This window comes from Pieris napi, chromosome 10 (assembly GCF_905475465.1).
Source record: "Pieris napi chromosome 10, ilPieNapi1.2, whole genome shotgun sequence".
Classification (NCBI taxonomy): Eukaryota; Metazoa; Arthropoda; class Insecta; order Lepidoptera; family Pieridae; genus Pieris; species Pieris napi.
In genome coordinates, this window is record NC_062243.1 from 11189636 (window position 1) to 11212331 (window position 22696).

Sequence of the window (22696 nt, forward strand, 5' to 3'; positions counted from 1 at the left end):
ATGAGCTTAGTTCACACACGTGTTGATAGATATGTACTTAAATTGCGTTAAATTATCAATACTTGGCTGATACGTTTACAGCTGACAGCTAGCTAACATATAAAAAAACTCAAAACTCAAACTCAACTTAAATAACTTTATTCACTCGTAGGTAACCAAGTACACGTCATATGAACGTCAATAGAAAATATGTTAAATTGATTCTAAATTACATTTACTACCAGAATAATATGTTTATATTTGCTATAAGATTTATATCACAAACATTGGTGCTGTAATTATGAATATTTTAGCATTTCTAAGTTATATTGATAATCTTTTGACGCGAACAGATGATAAGCTTTGGATGCCTTCCAATCTGAAATAAATTATTTTTTCGCCAGGAATAAATCCGGGTTTCACGCCATGTGTCTACTAAAATCAGATAAGACGGAAAAAAATCATCTGTTTATTTATTTAAGCAAGTTTTTCTTTATAGTTGAAGCTTTTGTTCTTGCATTAAAATATAAACGTTTGGGAAGGAATTCAACGACCAACAGCTACAAAATACGTAAACAGTTGCTCGATAGTCGAAAAATATGGCACAGAGCGCCCCACGCTTTTTTACAATAATACCAGTATTTTTTGTTCATTACCCTTTTCAGCCTAAATTAGGAATTATTTTTCACTTTTTAGTTTGATGTGCTTTAAAAGCGTGTTTTTTAGTTTTTTCAAACTATTAGTTATTTTTTTTTTTCGGATTATTTCATTGTCATCGATCTTTGACAGGTGCGCAAAGTTTGAATTAAATCTGTCCGTTAAAAGTGGGTCAAAATCGAGTCCGAAGGAGTCGGTTACATACATACATACATACATACAGGTGAAGCTAATATAAAGCGTGTAAAAATATGTATAATATTCATAATACAATTTTATTTAAACAGCACTAATTAAAAATCTGGTAAATTGGAGTAATATTTGTGCTAGTGTAGACTTACCCAATATTGCAACAACCATATCGTTCTGCATCACCTCCATTGAGCCGTTACAAATATAGTGAATGTATGACAACGCGTCGCCTTTGTGAACGAGATATTCGCCTGGTGCACAGAAATTGTTCCTTATATGTAGAGATAGGAGTTTGAGGCAGCCTTGCGACGCTGACTCGAATATAGGAAGAGACAGGATTTCTCTATGTAAATGTAGTGATACATCGCCTCTTAGTTCTTCAGGGAATTCTTTCAGGGTCTACAAAATATGAATACATATTCGTTTTAAAAATGGAACTGGTGCTTTCCTAAACAAAGGAGTCCCTATTCAAGTATTTATATGGAATAAAGTGGTCTTTAGTCTGTGCCCTGAGACCCTCAAGAAAAAAGGCATTCAAGTCCCCATTTTCCTTTTTTTTCCTTTTAGTCTATGTATTATTCGTGTCCTGTGGTATAGTTATTCGATCTAGAAATACTGAATCACTTTTTGGTTATGGTTGAAGTGTGAATTTTAGATATTTTTTTAGAGAATGGTGATGCCTATAGAATCATTTATTACTTAAATTTATTGAGTAATACCTTTAGCTACTATTCCTGTTTTTTATATAGAACAGGGGGCAAACGGGCAGGAGGCTCACCTGATCATAAGTGGTACCGTACATGGACACTGCATGCCGGAGGGCTCGCGAATGCGTTGCCGGCCTAAGTGTTGGTACGCTCTTTTATTGAAGGATGCTAATTCGAATTAATTCGGAAAGACTTTAGTGGGCAACTGGTTGCGCGGCAGAAATTAGTAATAATTGCTTAATTATTTATTAACTAAGTTGTTTTAACTTAGTCGCACCTATGACTATTGGTATGCCTCTCGTTTGGGTATTCCACTGTTAGTTCTATTTTAATAGATGATATTTGCTAAGATGCTGTTTGTTTGGCTCCACTGTTGGTTCGCAAGTAAGTTTTGTTATTTGTTTCAGCAAATAAGTCTGGTCTATTATGTGTGTTAGTGATGTCTGTATGTACAGGTATTACCCATAAAATTTTAGCTTTTTTATTTTCATTCGCTTATGGTTGGGTAAGACTTTCCTTCTATAGATTATTAACTTCTAATTTATATTTCCTTGCTAAGCACCAATAAAAGTAAAAAACTAAATTATTGTGGCTCTTGAATTTACTATTACATTTATATATTAACGCGTATTTTATATCACTATCACGGTTCGTTTACTGATCAACTTCATCTAATCTACAAAACATACATATATATATCACTCTAATTTTCTTCTCAACTGACTGTGAAAAGTATGTGTGAGGGTACACACAACAAACACACACATTTAACAAATATAACATTTAGGAAGTTATAATAATCATCTCTTAAGTCGCTTCAAAAGCCTTCAAATTATAAATTAAAATTTGTTTAGGCGTAATACCCTTTTATAAAAATTTGATGACGCAGATAAAATTTGCTTTGTGTTTCCACCTCATTTAATTCAATTAACTCGCGAAAGAATTTTACGATATATCAAAGTAATGTAAAAATCAATTCAAAAAACAGTCCTACTTCTCACAGTCATTTACTAATGGATACTTAAGCAAATTAATAAATCTAAAAGTTCACGCTCGAATGAAAAGGTTTTCCAAAAGCTAAAGCTTTCACAAATCAATCTAATTAAATTCGTCCGTTATTCAAATAACATAATATTTTTACAAATAATTATTATATGTACTTTTTTATAGAACACATAGTAAACGGGCAGGACGCTCTCCTGATGTTAAGTGATACCGCCGCTCTGATAATGAATGGCTGACAAATGCGTTGCCGGCCTTTTAAATATTGGTACGTTCTTTTATTGAAGTTGGCTCGAAAAGACTTCAGTGGGCAGAAACCGCCTTACAAAACGCTCTGTTGTTATTACCGAATAGTTGTTTTAACTTGGTCGCGTTAATCTCAGAAGCTATTATTTCTAATTGAATAATTAATTAGTCATTATATTATCTAAATCCCGCATTTAACCACAGGGCTCAGATAGTAAGAGAACATTTCATCCACCCCTCTAGTACTGCGTTTTTTATCATTAATGTGACTAGAATAGAATTTTAATTTTTACGAATTCAACAAAAGGCAACAATAGAGATATAATAAGTCCAAATCCCTATTCAACAATTCGTTAAGTTTGAAAAGGCCCCAAATTTACTGGACTGGTTTGAGAAATTTCACGATTCCTTACATTATTCCTAATGAACATAGGCTATAGAATAATATAAAAAAAGTAAGGGATCTGTATGAAACCTTCGTTAATGATGTGAAAAAAATACCAATAAACATCCTTATATCGCGTACTTGGAAACTATGGACGCAATAAATTGAGCGCAAAGTGATATCCTGCACTTTTGTAGAAGACGTCAATATCTAGAACAAGTCTGCTTAGCTGCGCTTAGTTCATTATCTTTGAAAGTTAATATATCTGTCACCGTAAACTAATTATATTTTTTTCTCGCGTTATTGAATTTGTTTAGTCTGGAACATAGATAATAATCTACCAAAGACAAACCTCCACTCAGATATAAGGGCGAACTATTATTAATGTATGTACGATTCGAAAAATATCGTTATGTATTTAAAAAAATTGTATATATTTGCGTGGAGTTTTGTTTTTATCTCCAACAACCTGTATTAAAATCATATGGTTATGTTTATTACAACTGAAGTTATTCGATATTAATACAACAAACCATCAAGCAAATCAGATGTTATCCTTTATTCATAAAAAAATATAATCGCACTCAACTAGTAGTTTCCGTCTTTTGTCGCTTTCTTTCAAATGGAGTTTATGTTATGTTGACGAGAGAGGAATGAGTACGTTAAAACAGTGCATCAGACAAATTTGTAGGCTAGAAAAATACTAGCTACTACTCGAGGTGGAACACAGACAGTAATTGAAAACAGGTGTTTTCTTCGTAAAATAATTTGTAATTTTTAAAATACCTAAAGCTACCCTTTACCTACTGACCCGATTGAAAAGTATGCTCGAGCGTTAAACAAAAGCTGGAGCAATCTTAAGACACAAGCCCACAAGTGTTTATACATACGTAGTTCGTAATAACGGGCCTTCCTCTTTTGTGGAAAGAACAGATGGTACAAATTATTTTATAATCTATGATGAAGCTTAATTCGACAAAGGCCAAATACGAATAGACAAAACAATGGTTACTTGAGAAATATGTTTAAATTACATTTAAGTAAGGCAACTCAATAAATATAAGTATAAAAAAATAATAAGCTCACAACTTGAAATGAAAATATATTATAAATCATTTTAGAATCTGAAGTTCCGTCGATTATCTTTGACACTAGCTTCTACAATAGAGTAAATGCTTTGTTTAATCTATAAACAGATATGTCTCAGGTTATAAAGAATTGAATGATTTATTTTAGCTATCGTTATAACATTCCAATTACCTCATGTATATCAATTCCATGGTTGAGCGACCACATCGTCTGAAAATAGTCTTGCATGCGCTGCTTGAGTTCCTTGGGGACTTGGTTGATTGTTAGGAAGTCCTTCAGATCTCGCCACTTGCTTTGATACATAGATCGACGTGAGTACATCCTTTGTATGATGGCCGTGACATTACCGAATACCACCGCGTGCATCAGAGCTGGATAGAAACGTAAACTGATTAAGTGACTGCTATTTACAATTTGGTTTTGACGTGATAACGTCTTTAAAATCGTTTTAGTCGGGTGACATGTTCAGAAACTTGTGTCACACCAAAACCTCACGAGCGCGATCGCAGGTATAACGAGAGAGAGACGGACCGATCTCCCGTCTCATCTCGAGCGCTGCCAGTCATTCCGTGAATGTATGAAGAAAAATGTATATCATAGTCGAATAAGTAAACTTGTCATTTTACACCCGAAAATTATCATCAAAAGTGTGAATAAAACGATAGATGTAATTTAAAATTTGAAAAAATTGTTATCTTCATTAATTCCTTACTTCCCAAAAACTTATATCACCAATAAGACGTTATCACGTAAACATCTTGATCGTAAACCTACTTTACAAACAACCAATATTTTTTTAATAGTTTTTTAACGAAAATATTAGTTTTAATTAAATAAAAGTTTTATTTTGTCATCTGCAATATTCGGACGAAAGACTATTTACCACGTTTTAATTAGACTTGTTTAAATTCACATCAATATCTTTACAGTTATCATGTAATAAGCTGAAAAATCTCAAGTGATTCGTAGGAGTGAGGGATATCTGGTTTTCAGCTGAAGCAAGCAAGGCGCGCGGTGATTTTGGGCTCTGTTTTTCGTCACTCGCATCAAATATAGACGTTATTTATAATTAATATTATTGTTGAGTTTTTTAAATTTAATTAATTAATAATTTTAATTTTTTTCTTATGTTAACTGCTAACTATATAATATATTAGGTATGTATCGCATTGGAACGATAGAATTACATAATAATATCAACATGTTTAATTCTACAATAAAAAAAACTAAATAATAATTATCTAATATATATGTACATCCTGTTATTTTGCGCGTGGGTTTTCTACTATATGATACATAATAGTCACGAAAATATTATAAATGAAAGTAGCTCTCTAGAAAACACTTCAAATTTATTCAAAACAAAACATCATATAATATTTATTCATATAGGTAACTTACGAACGTCTCGAAAATCTAGATACACATTTACTTCCTGTGTCTATATTTAATCTGTTAAATTAATTAGTAATCTGTTAATAAATTTTGTTAATAAATTTTATACTCTAAGCTAACCGCGACTTAATCAACCTCCTTTATGCTAAATAGCTTTATTTTAATTAATCGTATTAGTAAGGTATCATACTGTTTTCTCTGTCACTCCCGTCTATTCTCTATAGTTCTATAGTTTTAACGTTAGCAATAAAGAATTCCGATTCACCGGGTTATCCCATGTTATGGTATCGAATTTACAAAACTCCATAAAATTTCATCAATATTATATGTATGTACTATATTGAGGTTGAGGTTCTACGGATACTTCTTGCATGCAATTAATCATGTCAAAAACTGTCATCTACACCACTGTTTCCCAACCTTTTTTGTACCATACCTTATTTATAGGTTTTACGAAGTAATCACTAGGAAATTGTTAACGAAACACAGTATTTTCTAAACATATAAAAAACTAAAAACGGGTCAACGGCTAACGTCGGGTCTATTTTCGAATTGCCCCCTTAACAATCAAATTGCCCCCAGGCTTGAGCACAGCATAACCAATTTCATAATTTCGATTTAACAGTCAATTTAAATTTAATACGCACTATGAAAGATTAATAATTGCATTCCCTACGCGATCATAGCGAAATTAATACATAATGAACCAATTATTTTGTGAGCTCCTGTAATCGGTAAGCATTCGATACGAAGAATCATTAAACGGAAGTCCAAAGGAAACATAAATGAGGTCAAAAAGAAATGGCTTTATCGTCGGGTTGAGAATTGTATTTCAATGTTACAAATGTTGATCTCGTGAATTGAATTAAATTAATACCTGGAGAGTTCGAACGTCAGCAGTGAGCGGGAAATCACTTTTCAGACAATGGAATTTTAAAGTTCTCTTTATGAGTCTGTGATACTAGTTCAAGGATTTAGTATTTACAATCTAAATAAGATCATTCACGTTCATTTTACAAATTTCTAGTAAAAAGTAGTGTTAGCCTAGTGGCTTCAGCGACTCTCGTTATTGAGGTCGTAGCTTCGAGCCCCGGCTGTGCTTTAATGGACTTTCTGTCTATGAGGGCATCTAACACTCGCTCGTACGGTGAAGGAAAACATGCATGTCTCAAATCCAAAAATCCACCACATGTGTCAGACAGAAGGCTAAATCAGCTATTTGTCTATGAAATAAAAATGACGAGGGAAACTGGTGGAATCTGATAGGATCCCATATCGGTGGTAGCGCCAAAGGATTTATGATAAATTATTATTACAATTACGTACGTAGGTAAGTTCGATTGTTTATTACATGCGGCATCGGTATTTTTATTTGTCCCCCATACCAATCTATTAGGAGTTTGTTTAGCCAAGATATTTATAAGAAAAATCAATTTTTTCGCAAGAAACCAGAAAGGCTGTATCAACATGTTTTACGCGGACGATTAATCATTTGTCAATCATACGGTACAATACGAATGTTATTTACCTATAAATCTGTACTATATTAAAATAACGTTTAAGATTTGTATATATTTTGCACTTCCCTAAGGGTTTCTTTCTAAATTCTCTGTAAGCACGGATTTCATTGATCCTGTTTAGGATTGGTGAAAATGATCACGTGACAAATTGTGAGCTAATGTCATTCCGATACAGATTCGTTTGGCGATAGTGAGTCACTCCTGTCGAAAAGTGATTTGTTCTGAAGCTCCTGTTCTTGTAGTAAATGCTTAGCTAAGCAAATATATATATGTAAATGACTCAAGAGAGTAGTATCTGTAGCGCTGAAGTGTCGACACATGAAGTCGTAGTGTACTTCGTTAGTGCAATAAACGAAATGAGTGTGAATTTCTCCAATTAAGCGGTATAATTTTATTTCAATGACACCCAGGCCCAGTTTTTATATTTATTTGCTATGAATAAGAAAATTCTTGATATCTTTGAAATAAAAGGTACTTGTGTCTTGCTCTTCCATAATAAACTAAACTATATAAACTGCACTAAGTAGTACACTAATAATGATAACAATTTTAAATTTCTTCAACATTATATATTATATACTTTTCTTTTATGATAAGTGTAAATATATGAACTTAAAACAAACAAAAAAGTCCGTGCGTACAAAGTACACATGTCCACATTTTCTAAAATAGCCAACTGGGTCTTAGCAAATAAGGTCTTGGTTCTGAGCTCTTCTAAAAATACAAAACCAAAAAAAAAAAAACTGGTAATTTAGTTACTTAATACAATAAAAATGATATTGATATGTATTAAAAACACCATCGGTGTTCAAGTATGAATAATTGCACCACAATATTATACTAGCACATCTTTATTAAAGAAAAAAAAATCTACAAAAACGCTGCACATCTTCGTGACGTTCCGTAAAAATTTTACCCTCATGCGCCTAAAGAAGTTTCACTTTAAAAGGCATATAATATTTAAAACGAATATTACTTAATATTTTCATTTAGTATTCAATGTAAAGAAACTTACCTCCAACAAGCATAACCAATATGCTGAAGATTTTCTCCGGCAGAGTGTTTGCAGACACGTTCCCAAAGCCCACACTGGTTAGTGACGAACATGTGAAGTACAATGCTGTTACATAGCTCTCGCTGTGCGATATGTTTCCTATTGGGATTTTCAACCTCTCAGCTAAATTATTGATCCATCCTAAAATATAGATTAGACATCTGTATCTGAATATATTTTTTTCTTTTCACCCATGGCAGCCTGCGCCATAATTTTTTTTGAAAATTAGGGTTTTCGAAACCAGAATTTTCGATTGAAAATTAGGGTGCTTTTTTGATATTATCTAAATATGAGGCGAAAAAATAAATATTTTTAATCAAATAAATTACAGTATATTTGGGACATAATAAGGTAAGTTTTCACCCAATTTCGTAAAAAAAAAAAAGATAAATAAAAAACCAAAAACTTGGTTTTTTGAATTTTTCACCTAAGTTTTGAGGTTATGTGAAAAAATTGCAAATACAAAAGTTGTAGATCTTTTTATGACCTACAACTTTGCGATTTAACTTTCTTCGATAAGACTTTTAGTTTTGCCGGAAATCGAGATAAACCGTTTTTTACCCTTAAAACTCCCCCCTACCCCTTCCCGACCTCAGATCGCCCGTAAATTATTTTTCCTTAAATTTTTATAATATTATCCTCCCTTTCCAATAGGTTTCATCCTACTATTATTTATTTCACTTTTTATTTATTTTAAAGGCTATCTGCACTGGTCTATTTCGTAGAATTTTTCCTTTAATTATATATTAAGTACATTTATGTTGTATCTAAATAGACTATGAACCAAAGACAATAGATGTCAGTTGTCTATACTATTTCAAACGTGTATACACTAGAATAAGATTACAGATTATACTTGTATGTAAAACCATTCAGTGGTAGATTTATGTTTGTAAAAATTATTAAGTTTGCAACTGTTTAAACCCATTTCTTAATATAAATATGTCTTATTGCGATGTTTTAACTAAAGTACTCAATTGTCTTTTTTTATCACAACGTAGACAAAATTTGACAGAAAGAGACAAAATAGTACTTTGGTTAAAAGGGTTGCACCCTTGCACTAAGTTTTTATGAATAAAATTAATTTTACCTCATTCGTAATGTATTTTGGTATTAAAAAAATAATTAAGTATATAGTTTTAATAGAGCTTGACAATTTTTATCATCTAATTTAAATTCTTTAACAAAGGGAATTTACGCAAATTTAAAAATATAGGTTTATTTGTTTAATATTTTATATCGCAGAAAGGCAGTCTAAGAAAAATGAGCATTTATAGCAAATAACATTTATTCAGTAAATAACTTTATGGCAATAATAATTAATATTTAACTGTTTAGCGATTCAAGCCATACTAAAAAGGAGACCTCTAGCGTATTTACAGTAGCACATAATCCTAATGGATTTCATTTAAAACCTGAACAAAAATCACATATTATCGTTTACGTAGTTGAAATCAAATCACAATGTCTGATTGACATTTACGCCTACGTGTGCTTTAAAAGGTACACATTATAATATAACGCATCCACCCACAAACATTTCAAGTACTTCTAAAAGGGGACTTATAGCGTCGTTTAAGATTTAATTGCGAAATTTCTATTTCAGGCATTGTAAATAGTATTTAAGCGTGACTTTACGCTGCGAAGTATTTTGAAAGCATTAATTACGTTAACAGATTCATTTGTCCTATGAAATTGTTAATACTTCCTATTGTATTAAACATATTATACCGTTTTATTAGAATGTACAGTGTCAACTCTTTATAACGAATTTCAAGGGACCGAGCGTTTTTATTCGTTATAGAGAGGATTTGTTATAGGGAGGGAAGAATACATGTATGGGTATTGGGTTACCAAATAAATATAACTTATTTTTACGTTATAGAAAGTGTTTCAGACTAACGAATGATGTTATAAAGAATTTGCACTGTATTTCCATAAATTTAAGGTGGATTTTATATTGGCTTCCGGATTAACACCAGTCGTAGATTATCGATGAGTGATTGATAGACCTTTTACAGTCTATTTTGTAGCAAATACGGTATATTTTGAATATAGAAACTGTGTTTGATTAATACATCAATTAATCTTTCCACTGAGCGTTTCTTAAAGCAGTTTTACCACTATGTGGAACCAGCGGCCCACTGAAGTATTTCCGAACTAATTCGACTTAGGGTCCTTCAAGAAAAGAGCAACGCACGAGCCTTCTGGCAATGTGTCCATGGGCGGCGGTATCACAACATCAGGTGAGCCTCCTGCCCGTTGCTATTACATTAAAAAGAAAATTTTGATGCATTATGTAATAGAACTCATAAATATTGAATTTTAGTCTGGAAATATATACTGAACTGTCTTTATCGCATTTAAATGTTTTAAGCTATATAATCTCGAATTAAAAACATTTTACATTTTTGATTCTGAACAGTGGTTTTGGTTATTCATTTCAGCAATGTTTCCCAACCTTTTTTGGGCCATGCTCCACCACAGCCTTTCTAAAATTCTTATGACCCGCCTATGTAACAAACGTAATTTTTAATATTAAAAAATTGAATTATTCACTTAACAAGAAGGTTTGAGGAAATTACTAATTGTTAATGAAACACAGTAAGTAAATTATCAAAACTTAGAAAGAAAAACTGAAATTCAAATTACAAATAATTTTAATAAATTTTCAAATAGCGCCCCCTTTGTAATCAAATTGCCCCACGTTGGGAATCACTGGTCTAAACCTTATGTTAGATTATATATTAACTCCCTCGTACATAATGGGGATCGTAATAAATCTGTATTGCCATCAAGAGACACAACCTATCTCATATGACAGCCCATTACATATAAGTAGCAAAATAATACTTCGAAATTTCCATTAATTCAAAGCGCGATATTTACAAATTTAGCTAAAATATAATCAGCTACTTACCCAAATCCCAACTTTCATTTTTATGATGCTCAATCTCTTTCTCGGCTATAATAAACCATATACAAGCAAGCCAATGCGCCAATAACGTGAACGAAAGCATAAGTAGTGTAAGAATCAAAGCTGAATATTGTGAATACCGGTCCATTTTCTGTAAAAGTCGTGCCAGTCGCAATAGACGGGTTAATTTGACGAGGTGAACGTTACCATGCGTCGATTCCTGTGAAAAATGACACTATAAGCGAGAATTTCATTTAAATTGCAATAAGAGTCACTAAAGTTATAATTTTACTGAGTCTACATCAAATTAAATCAAATCAAAATCATTTATTCATTCAGTTACCATAATGTACACTTATGAACGTCATACGTACATATTAAATGCTTCTAATTTTACATTCACTGCCAGTTCTCAAATTAAGGGCGTAGAGCGGAAGAGAAGAACTGGCTATAAACTCTCCGCCACTCTGTTTTACTGCCAAGTTTCATATCACCGTTTAAAAAATATGTTAACTGTTATTTTATAATAAAAAATCAGTGGTGCCTTTTTAGGTCTGGGCCTCAGATTACTGTAACTTTTTCATGATCATTTGTCAATAGGTGATCACTCTCCTGTGTCTGACACACGCCGTCCCCTTTTTGAGTCTAAAGGCAAGCCGGTTTTCTCACGATGTTTTCCATAAGCGAATGTTAAATGCGCTCATAGAAAGAAAGTCCATTGGCCGGCGCGATCGTCACCTACCACCTCAGGGATAAGAGTCGCACGCTGAAGCCTCTAGGCCAACACTGCTCTGTTATTTTATAATAAAAGCAGTACTAACCTATTCAGCATGCGACTCTCATTCGAAGGTCGTAGATTCAAGTCCCGGCCGGACTTTCAGTCTAAATGCGCATATCACACTTGCTATATGGCCTTGACTCAAAAAGTCAACAGCGTCAAGCACAGAAGGCTGATCACCTACTTGGCTATTAGAAGAAACAAATTATCACACAGATACAGAAATCTGAGACCTAGACCACATAATAGCTGTATTTTGAGTTTTGTAAAGATAATCACAATTTTATGATTAAGATTATAGAAATTGATTTCGTATTCCTCTAAATCGGCTATTGGACCTTTTTCCTACTTTAACGCAAAGTAGAAACTAATTTGCCTTCAACAGTTCGTCAATGTTTCTAATTACTGCTTATTAAGTCATTATATAGAGTTGCTTTAAGAGGTATTCGAGACATGTTCACGTGTATACAGATGTGTGAAGTATTTCAAACGTGTGTTGTGAATCGTTTGAACTCTATAATCAAAACTACGTGTGATTATTAAATAAAAATAGGAAAATTGTAAGCAAATGAGTCATTAACCCAGCTTTATAGTTTAGTGAATACTTTAAAGCATGTATTATATCTATATACATAAAAATGAATCGCAATATATGTTGCTTAGCTCAAAACTCGAAGACGGCTTGGATTGGCCAAGTATTTTTTTTATTCCTTGAACATTGAGAAAGGTTTTTATAGAGAGAAAAGTTGAAAAACAAATTGTATTATTTAGTACTTAGGTTTTTAGTCCGGAAAAACGAACAGTCTCTATGAGGAACCATAACAAAATGTTGCATATATTGGTGCGTAGCTACTAAAAACGTAGGCGAAGTAAAAACGTCATATTAAGGCGAAACGAAGTTCCCGGGGGCAGCTAGTTGAATATAGTTCTTATACGACTATCCGATCAGGTGAATAAATCCTTTCAATTATCCAGTACATTACAACCGTTGATAGTTTCATAGTAGCTACCTTATAGATTACGTGAACAAGACAAAATTTAAATGGACCAGAAATAATATCGCTTACCAATATGCTGTCAATCAATTTGCTGTTTTAAACCCTATAAAAGCATATTGTTTGTATCCAGGTTTAAGGTTTCTAATTTATTAATGGCCAATTTATACTAACAAATATAGTTAGATGTTTTATTTAGAAACAAAGTTGCTCTGTATTTGTTCTGTTAATTGCAAATTTATTTCTATACTAGCTGGCCTGGCGAACATCGTACCGCCTAACAGTCGATTCTTTACTGTAATATGTCAATAAATAAAAATTTACCTTCCCGGAACCCCTCCACTAACACTTGAATTTTATGATACACTTGATTTTTACGAATATTTTGTATGGGACATATAGAAAAATGTTGTTTTTAGACTTTTTCACTCATTTTTTTTTTTAATTTTTCTCTCCGTAAGAACCATCCTCTTACTTCAAGGAATATTAGAAAAAAAGAATCAGACAAATCCGTCAAGCCGTTTTCATGTTATGTCGTGACAACGGAAAACGGGTTTCATTTTTATATATATAGATTATATTGGAACCGTAATTATGCTTACCTTACTGTATACATCTGATGCGTAAAGTAGGTCAAAAGGGAGCGCGGCCAGGAGATCAACCACGAACCAAGATCGTATATAATTAAGAGCTATTGCCTTTGAGTCTGACACCACTTCTCCTTTCTTGCTTACAAACGTCGTGCGAAAGTTGAGGACAATATCTGGAGGCAATTAGTAAATTACTTAAAATTAAACGTACTCTTTGATTAATTAGCGTTTAAGATATGAAAAATTAAAAGGAGTATTAAGAATATCCATAGCATCACCTTCATCATGAGCATACCCTACATACACCTTCACGTACATACCCTCACTTTCACACCATCACACGAATTAGGTATTACGTATTCAATCATTTATATAAATTTCTTTTATTCTATCTTTGGATATATGTTTAGTATAATTCTTCTTTGTTGTATATAATTTATGTTAGCTGTAGGAAACCGAAATTAATAAAAGGAAGGAAGGAATGGCAAGTTTTAAAATTCACTCTTAGGGTGAAGCTTTTTGTTGGAGATTTCATATAAGAGTCAATGAACATGAACTTATGTATTATTATTAATACTTAATAGTTTCTATATTCTTAAGGCATTGAAAACATAGTGATAAAAGTGAGTACAGAATTTAAAAAAAAGGTTATATATATAATTTTATAGTAATACTAGCCTGTGTTGAATACTTGCCTATAATAAAAAGTGCTTCCACAATAACATCGCTTGTGACGCTTATTCTTGGATGCCCCTCGTCAACGAAACTGGCATTATACGGGACAACAACCGCAACATAAAACGTTGCTATTAGGATTAACCAATCCCAGAAGGTTTTAAAAACGCCATAATGCGAGATAATAAATTTAGACTTTTTTATAGCAGACGTTTTGTATTCTGGAAGCGGTGGATCGGACGAGTGTAGCAGATTCTAAAAATTCATAATTCGTTTACATATAATATATATAAGATAGTGATATTCCATAGCTAGGGGTTAGTAAGAAGCTCGGGATACCTTACTGACATTGTTGAGTTTTAATTTTGTCTTCATTTTATCCGGTTTGTAATGTCCTGAAAGCTGGTAAAGAACGGCCCTGGAGCGCCGCCTCCCCATGTTAGCGGGTGATGGCGCTTCGGGGTCAAGATTGCCATTGGAGTCTGGAAGGAGGCAACTAGATTCAGCTCGAAACCGGGCTCCCAAGAGTGCCGCTGCGGGTACAAATGGGGACAACGCTAGAGTTACCACGCCAGCCGACGGCCGCACCGCGGCTCCTGTACGCATAAACCACCCTGTTACTATTTAGCTAACACCTACCAGCCTTTCACACGAAGTAACCATAAAATTACACGATTGTTCCATATTTGAATGAGCCATCGTGTGGAAGGCTCCTAAAAGCTTTAAGTGCTACAGACGTAAAAATGTTACAAGTACAGGATTTTCTTTGTGCCGTAAGCTATGAAAAGTTTTTGATGACTGAAGTCACTCGACGACTCCACAATCACATAAAGGATAAGTGTAATGAATATTCACGAATGTGGAACGAGACATAGATTATTCGAGAACGTAACCGTTCGTGAGTTTGGGTTGTAACGTTTTAAATGAGAATAATTTATTTTCTGTGTTCCGAAAGAAAATCCCATATTATGTTTATTGCTTTAAAGCTGCCTTTAATATTAATGGATGTGATAGCAAATATATTATGTAATACGTTAGGCGTTTATACAAGTAACATGATGTTTTTGTGAAGTGACTGAGAAAGCTTTTACAGTTGAATAGTCGGGATGAAATAATATTTTTTAATAAGGTGTTTTATATGAAAGGGGTTTATCGATATAATGGCATATAGAGAAGGATATAGATATTTGCAAGAACTTTGTATGTACTAAAACTTTGTTTTAATTTATTCGTGAACCTTTTCGAAACTAAAAGACCCAATTTTAGCTGCAGAACGGAATTCATTGGGAGGCTTCTAATCAAGTGTCAAAATTTAAACGACCCTTTTTAACCATATTCAGTGACAAGATGGCGGACATTTATAAACAGCTGATATTCGAAATTTAAAAATGTTTACTTTATACCATATAGTAACTAAAACAAACGTAATCTTGTGCAAGGATATCCAGTTTTTCAGTAACTACGTATATTGTGCGAATAGACTATGTTTAATTGAAATTTTGTTTAATGGCTTCATATAAAATGTATGTGTCTAAGTGTTAGGGTAGAACGTGGTTATAAAAAAGTTTGAATGCAATTATTACACATGAGATTTGTTATCACATCGCATCTACGAAAAAACAATTTTACAAATTAAAGAGTACACAGCTATAACCTAAGTACATATAATAGGCATGCGCTTATACTATTTAAAAGCAGGAATTATTATTTAATCTGTGAATAAAACAGACACAAAACCGGTTACTCAGTAATTTAATAGCGACTGCAATTGCGAAGTTTTTGTATGCGATTTAGATATTTTGCTGAGGGTCGGATTTAGGGGAATGCCCACAATAAAGACATCGGAAATGTTTTAAATTCCGACTAGTAAACATAGTAAACAACTTCTCTTTTGATACATTTTTATATGTTCGTTAAATACTAAAAGAATCTACTTGGTTTCACAATTAATTTTTGATTGAAAAACTCGACTGAAAAAAATCGTTCATTTTATTTGAAAATTAATTTGGGGCCATTCCTTTGTTGCCATGAGGCCTCCAGACCGAAATCCGGCCCTGTGTTTGCCTTTGAAATCGTTATTGCTAGAGGGAATTTCAGAGTAGCGGCGCTATCTAGCTATCTATCTATCGTTATCTATAAACCAGGTTTTTGCATTCAACTATATTAAATTGATAAGCTGCAACCCATTATAAACTTCTATGCTGATAATAGCGATAAATATTTTATTATTGATTACAGGGTGGTAGCGTACAATTTTCTTATATATAAATTATTTAAAAGTACTGTAAAAAAACTATACCTCTATGTTACCAAACCATTCATTATACATTAAAATTCATATTAGCTAAAATTAGTAACACAGTTTCTTTCAGTCAAAATGTTGTGGCAAACATTATGTATATATTTCTCATTTATATAATACTATATTTTCATTCATAGCTGACGATAATAAAACAGAAAAACTTTTTTTAAACTACAAGTAATCTAACCATACAAACTACACACGAAGATATTTTCGAAACCTATTTAGAAATTACCTTAAAACATTTAAATGAGTTACCGTGCATTGTGGATCCGACGAGTCTAAATGCCACTAAAACGTGCTCAAACACGCAAAATAACACTGTATCAAATGAATTATGTAATACAAATAATTTTATGTAAATTCCCTACATAGACTCTTAGGTATACTTTACAACTAATCTGATTAATTCAAATTAGATTCATGCTTCTAAGGGTCTCAATTCTTTGGGATTTCAATTAGTCCATTCAAGCTATGAACAATATTAGGAGCGTTATCGAAACTGTCAATTGCAATTGACGCGATTTAGAATTTAATGTGGAAATTAATAAACCTTTGGATAGTTTTCTATCCTACCTGGGAACTACCGGTGGTACATTCTTGGTATTGAATTCTTCACAACTCTTTGGTGTTTAAATTCTTCATATTAAAATTATGAAGCGCAGTAGTAATGTAGCGAAGGTTTAGATTAATATTAAATATTTCTAATACTATTTTAATGTTTTTACAATTGCGTCTTCGATAAAATATTCACAATCGCAAATGACCGTTTCGAATTGATAATACAATCACGGTTCAGTGAATGGAAAAAATGCAAGTCGAGATATTCAGTTTCTCAATCTTACCGCTGTCAAAGTCTTCATTAGTGTTCATGGCGGCCATCTTTGTGTTTGTAATATCCTTGAAAGAGGCGAGAAACAGCACCACCTCTCGTTTTTCATTTTTAATTGGAACGATGTCAAGCAGGCACCAGAATGGCGTTCCTAGAATAAAGAACTAATTAATATCTTAAAGGTAATATTTGTGTTCTTATTATAATATCTTCACTTCGAATGAGTAATAATCTATGGAGAGTTAAATCATTGTATGTGATTATCAACATTCTAGCAATAACTGAATTGTCAAACTCCGATCTAAGACAAACTAATTGATTACGTAAGCATATACTGAGCTTAATTACTTTCATTTAAACAGTGAATTCAGAGATCAGATGTTAAGCATGACTTCCGTATGTCAAAAACGTATTGATTTCGATTGGCTATGTAATGTATTCTTTATTTTGCACTTATTTAGTTAACACACCATTCTACCCTCTGAAGAAAAACATTGTGGGGAATTTGGACCGAACTTTTTTTTTAAATATTCTATAGCTTTTGTTCATCAAGGAGAACATTGGGCTCTAATGGTAAAATCATTTTTCAAATCAGTCTTGTAGCAGTATAATGCAACCAAACAAACTATCAAATCTTTCCTCTTTGTAATATTACTGTAGATAAACAAATAATTCGTGTAGTGTTTTAACTAAAGTACACTGTCTCTTTTCATCACAACGAAAACACAATTTAACAGAAAGAATCGAAAAAGTACTTTGATAAAGTGTGCACTGATTTAGTTCTTATGAATAAGGTAAAGGATTACTCCAAGTATAAGGTTAGTCCAAGTACACAAATCAATAAAAATTTCTTATTATGTTTTGTTATGCCATATAGTTTTTTTTTAATACATAGGACCCCTACATAATAGCCTATCAGGCAACTATGTTCAGGCAGATCTGTGGCCGAGAAGATAGGCAGCAGAGGAGTGTCAAATCTCCCTAAAAAGGGAATTTATCTGGTGGGTTTGGCCTCTCCCGCCGGGCCCTCTCTGCGTTTTGGTGATAGCGTCTACAGCGTAGACATTTCACAGAACTGCCGTTAAAAAAATCACCAAAGACAACCTCAAGAATTACATGAATGAAATCTTTTCGTGTTTGTATAAAAAATTGTGACGGGGAACATCTGTGCGCTTGTTTAATTTTGATGAAAGGAATCGTAAAGTTGTTATTGGATTTTGTTTACGATAGCGGCTGGGAATACGCTCAGCAAGAAACACTTGAAGACAATTAAACTTTACATATAAATATTTAGAAACTGAAACATTTCTATTGTATTGAAGCGTATATCTCACCTCTGGAACACATTAAAAACGTAATTACATTAAGGTTATAACTATAACTGTCTTGTGGGGTATAAATTAAACTACGACGAATATAATCTCTAGTTTATATTAGTGGCGTTACAACTTTTTCAGGTCTGGGCCTCAGATTTCTGCCTTGCGATTCTGTAACTCACTTTTCGAACTCACACAGCGGTTATCACAGCGGCGGTCGCGCTCAAATCAGTCGTGAAGCAGTCATTTTATGATTTGGCATTCTGATGAAGGAGGGAGCTTGTAGTTTATTGTTTGCTGCGAAAACCGCTGTGTGAGTTCGAAAAGTGAGTTACAGAATCGCACGGCTGTACCTATTTCATGATAATTTGTCTAATAGGTGATCAGCCTTCTGTGCCTGACATGCCGTCGACATTTTGGGTCTAAGGCAAGCTTCACGATGTTTTCCTTCACCGTTCGAGCGAATGTTAAATAGAAAGAAAGAAAGTCCTTTGGTGCACAGCCGGGGATCGAACCTACGACCTCAGGGATGAGAGTCACACGCTGAAGCCACTAGGCCAACACTGCTCATGATATACATATTTAGCTCTTTTATATTGATTATCTTTTACATAATTAGTTCCTTTATAATGTGCTATTTTTTTTAAATCTTATAGCCTCTGTAAGCCAATAAATACCTATACCACGACTCCAACGTTAACCTATAAATACATTACGAAAAAGTAGCCCGAAGCACTTGTACATAAGTGGTTTATAAAAGCTGGCGTCCATTTGTGAGAAAGGAAAATTTTCTAGCATTAGCAGCCTTATTTTTCCCTTACCGTATTATGGATTTGTTTATTTGAATTTCCTATAAACCACTACAGTAATTGTGTTTCGTAATTCAATTTCATAAAATCAATCCGTGAATGTGCCTTATGGTATAATATTAAACAAATTGCGAATGAATGCTTTCATTTGTGACTGATTAAACGTAAAGACTGCTCATGTCTATGGTTGGGCGTCGGATGGAGATATGCAGTTGACCAATTACAATCACCAGGAAGGCGCTTTTGTTTCGCCTTTTGTTTTAAACCAACCACGTGACACAGCTCTTTGGTTTACAGTATTTAATTAAAATATAACATCTTCAGCATTATAAGTAAATCCCTATGTACATAATGCTGTTTATTTTGTCGTTATGTAACGCCGTTTTCTCTTAGGGGCATTCGGTAGACCCATATCTATGTCTGTTTCACTGATCATTTGTCTTAAGTACGTGATAAGCATACCTTTCAAATCAAATACAACATTTTGTATCTCCTGGGATTCAAACCCTTCTCAACACATTGAATAAGTTAGTGCGTGACCAACACTAACTATAGCATGAGTTTAACAAATTATAAAACGCGTATATATAAAAATTTGTTTTATTTGTTATGAAAATTTAGTTTAAGATTTATTGGCTGTTATCAACTTGAATTGGCGTGTGTCTTGCGCTTGTCTTTTGTGGGGCTTTTGTGATGTGATGTCGGTCCACTCCCTTACGTTTCGCAACCACGACTTCTTCCTTCTACCAGCCGGTCTCTTGCTTTGAATTTGCCCACCATTATAAGCTGCAACAAGCCGTATCGATGATGACGCAGTGCCCGAGACAAGCGACTTTCCGTTTATTAACAGTCTGCATAAACTTTCGTGTCGTCAGAGTTTTTCATTCGTTACTCTTTGGGTCAAGCTGATGCGAAGCTTGCGACGGTAATAGTTTATATAGTTGAAATCTTTTCGAAATTAAGGAGTGTTTTCTTAGGGTACAATTTTTACTTGGTGTTAAGTAAAAACACACATAGGATATATTTCATATTGTGATTTTATAAGGCATGTACTAGTGAAGTGATTTTGAATAGTTTTTATACAATCTGTAAATAGTTACTCAAATGAGCAGTGCTGGCCTAGGCTTCAGCGTGCGACTCTCATCCCTGAGGTCGTAAGTTTGATCCCCGGCTGTACACCAATGGCTGTCTTTCTATGTTCGCATTTAACAGTCGCTCAAACGGTGAAGGAAAACCTCGTGAGGAAACCTGCTTTAGACACAAAAACGTCTACGGCGTGTGTCAGGCATAGGAGGCTGATCCCTCAACTATAAGATTGACAAATTATCGTTGAACAGAAATCTGAGGCCCAGACCTAAAAAGATAGTAACGCCATTGATTTATTTAAATATTTAGTCACTAAGGCGATGTTGTAACAATTTCAACTATAATTTTGTTCACCAACACGGTGTCCTGGCCACCGATCTTTGATGATGACTGGATCCTATATATCAGCCTTAAAAGCTGAATTCTGGAACATTTTTTAAATAGAATGAGAACAACGCAAGCACCAAGCGTGAACCGAATTAAAACGTTTATTTTAATTGATATCTTTTCTAGAACACTGAAAACAGCATTTTTAACTTTACACTTTTAATTAAAAGCATTGACCAGAGCTTTCTAGACGAAAACATTTCTTGTTAAGTTAAATGAATCATCTAATTAAGTAAAACTGGTGTAAAAACTTGACTGGGAGTAATTAAAGCCATTTCAACTTCAACTGTGGCGATGACAACTAGGAATTATCCGTTTTTCAAAGAAAATTAAATTCTTAATTTAACATTCTCTAATGAATACTTGTCTAAATGTTCATTATTGTATTTAAATTTCTGAATGTTTATGTATTTTTTAAAGATAACTATATGGTAAGGACCAAGGAGAAAAAGGAGAAGAGAGCGCTCTTAAAAAAGGTGGATAGAAGATTTAAAAGCATTAGCAGGAAGCTAATGGAGAAAGAAAGCCATGAATGTAAAAGCTGCAGGAGGCCTACCTATGAAGGGGTTTCGATTTATGGTACTGAAAGATATCGAGTGACAAGAATATCCAGTGTTGCATCAATCCTATGGGCGTTAGTCACAGTTTATTTGATCCTGATGACAAAACTGATCAAAGACATGCTTACTTACAAGACTCTTAACTTTCGGCAGCGCCCCCAAAGTTGCTCGTTAGAGAATTTTTCAGGCCAATAAATGCCCAGAATACGGCGAAGACAGCGGTTGATGAAGACTTGGAGTCGGTGCGAGATTTCTTTGGTGACCTTGACCTTTCACATCCATAGAGCAGCACATTAAGTGAGCGATTATTAGTTAATAGAACAATTTTCAGCCTAATCGGATCCTTATCTTTTGAGTTATCAACGGGTAAACAAGTAAATCGGGAAGAGACTAGCCACTATGGATAAAAATTGAACATTTCGCCATTATAAAGTTCCAAACAAGGAAAGACACCTCAAACCATCTTACAAAAGATGTTAGCTATTTATGGGGACACGGCTCCTGGTAAAATCGTAGATATAAAAATCCATTACACAGCCATGATTCAAATGCTTGTTCAGTTCAGCCTTGCGATTCTGTAACTCACTTTTCAAACTCTCACAGCGGTTGAGCGCGACCGTCCCTGCGAAAACCGCTGTGTGAGTTACAGAATCGCAAGGCACTTCAAATTCAGGGTTGAATCGCTCGCTTAAGCCCAGAATGGCTTCAAACAACACTGCCACACATATTTTTTTACATACAGAAGTCTTACGCCCTTCAACACTTTAGACACATTAAGAAGTAACATTTATATCCTAACTTTGATTGATTGAATTGTTTAGTGGTAACACGGCATATATAAGTGTAACAATACTACAATAACATATATTTGTGAACCCTTCTGCATTTAGTAGGATAAAATCATTATCCCTAATGTACTTAAGTACTAATCTATATTTCTATAAATGTGCGACACTTTTGTTTTAAGCTACGGCACATGTGTATATTTGTCATGTATAAAAAATAAATCAGTGGCGCTACAACGTTTTTAGGTCTGGGCCTTACATTTCTGTATCTGTTTCATGATAATTTATCAATCTAATAGGCAAGTAAGTGATCAGCCTCCTGTGTCTGACACACACTGTCGATTTTTGTGTCGAAGGTAAGCCAAGCCGGTTTTGTCATAATGTTTTCCTTCACCGTTCGAGCGAATGTTAAATTCTCACATAAAAAGAAAGTCCATT

At 33.6% G+C, this 22696-nt stretch overlaps 1 protein-coding gene across 6 annotated transcripts in view; it reads right to left on the reverse strand.

Annotated features, from left to right (window-relative positions):
* The window catches only part of LOC125053188 (potassium voltage-gated channel subfamily H member 8-like), a 76682-nt gene that overhangs the window by 4345 nt on the left and 49641 nt on the right, over positions 1–22696 (reverse strand). Inside the window, exons 4-11 of one of the 6 annotated variants that reach the window (XM_047654429.1) lie at positions 17329–17466; positions 14530–14663; positions 14202–14436; positions 13519–13679; positions 11147–11363; positions 8188–8367; positions 4429–4628; positions 978–1227 (exon numbers count right to left, since the gene is read on the reverse strand). In XM_047654429.1, the coding sequence (XP_047510385.1) occupies positions 978–1227; positions 4429–4628; positions 8188–8367; positions 11147–11363; positions 13519–13679; positions 14202–14436; positions 14530–14663; positions 17329–17466 (1515 nt within the window). Of the gene's footprint in view, positions 1–977; positions 1228–4428; positions 4629–8187; positions 8368–11146; positions 11364–13518; positions 13680–14201; positions 14437–14520; positions 14778–17328; positions 17467–22696 lie in introns of all 6 variants that reach the window. The other 5 variants (XM_047654428.1, XM_047654427.1, XM_047654426.1 and 2 more) reach the window with 5 other exon arrangements.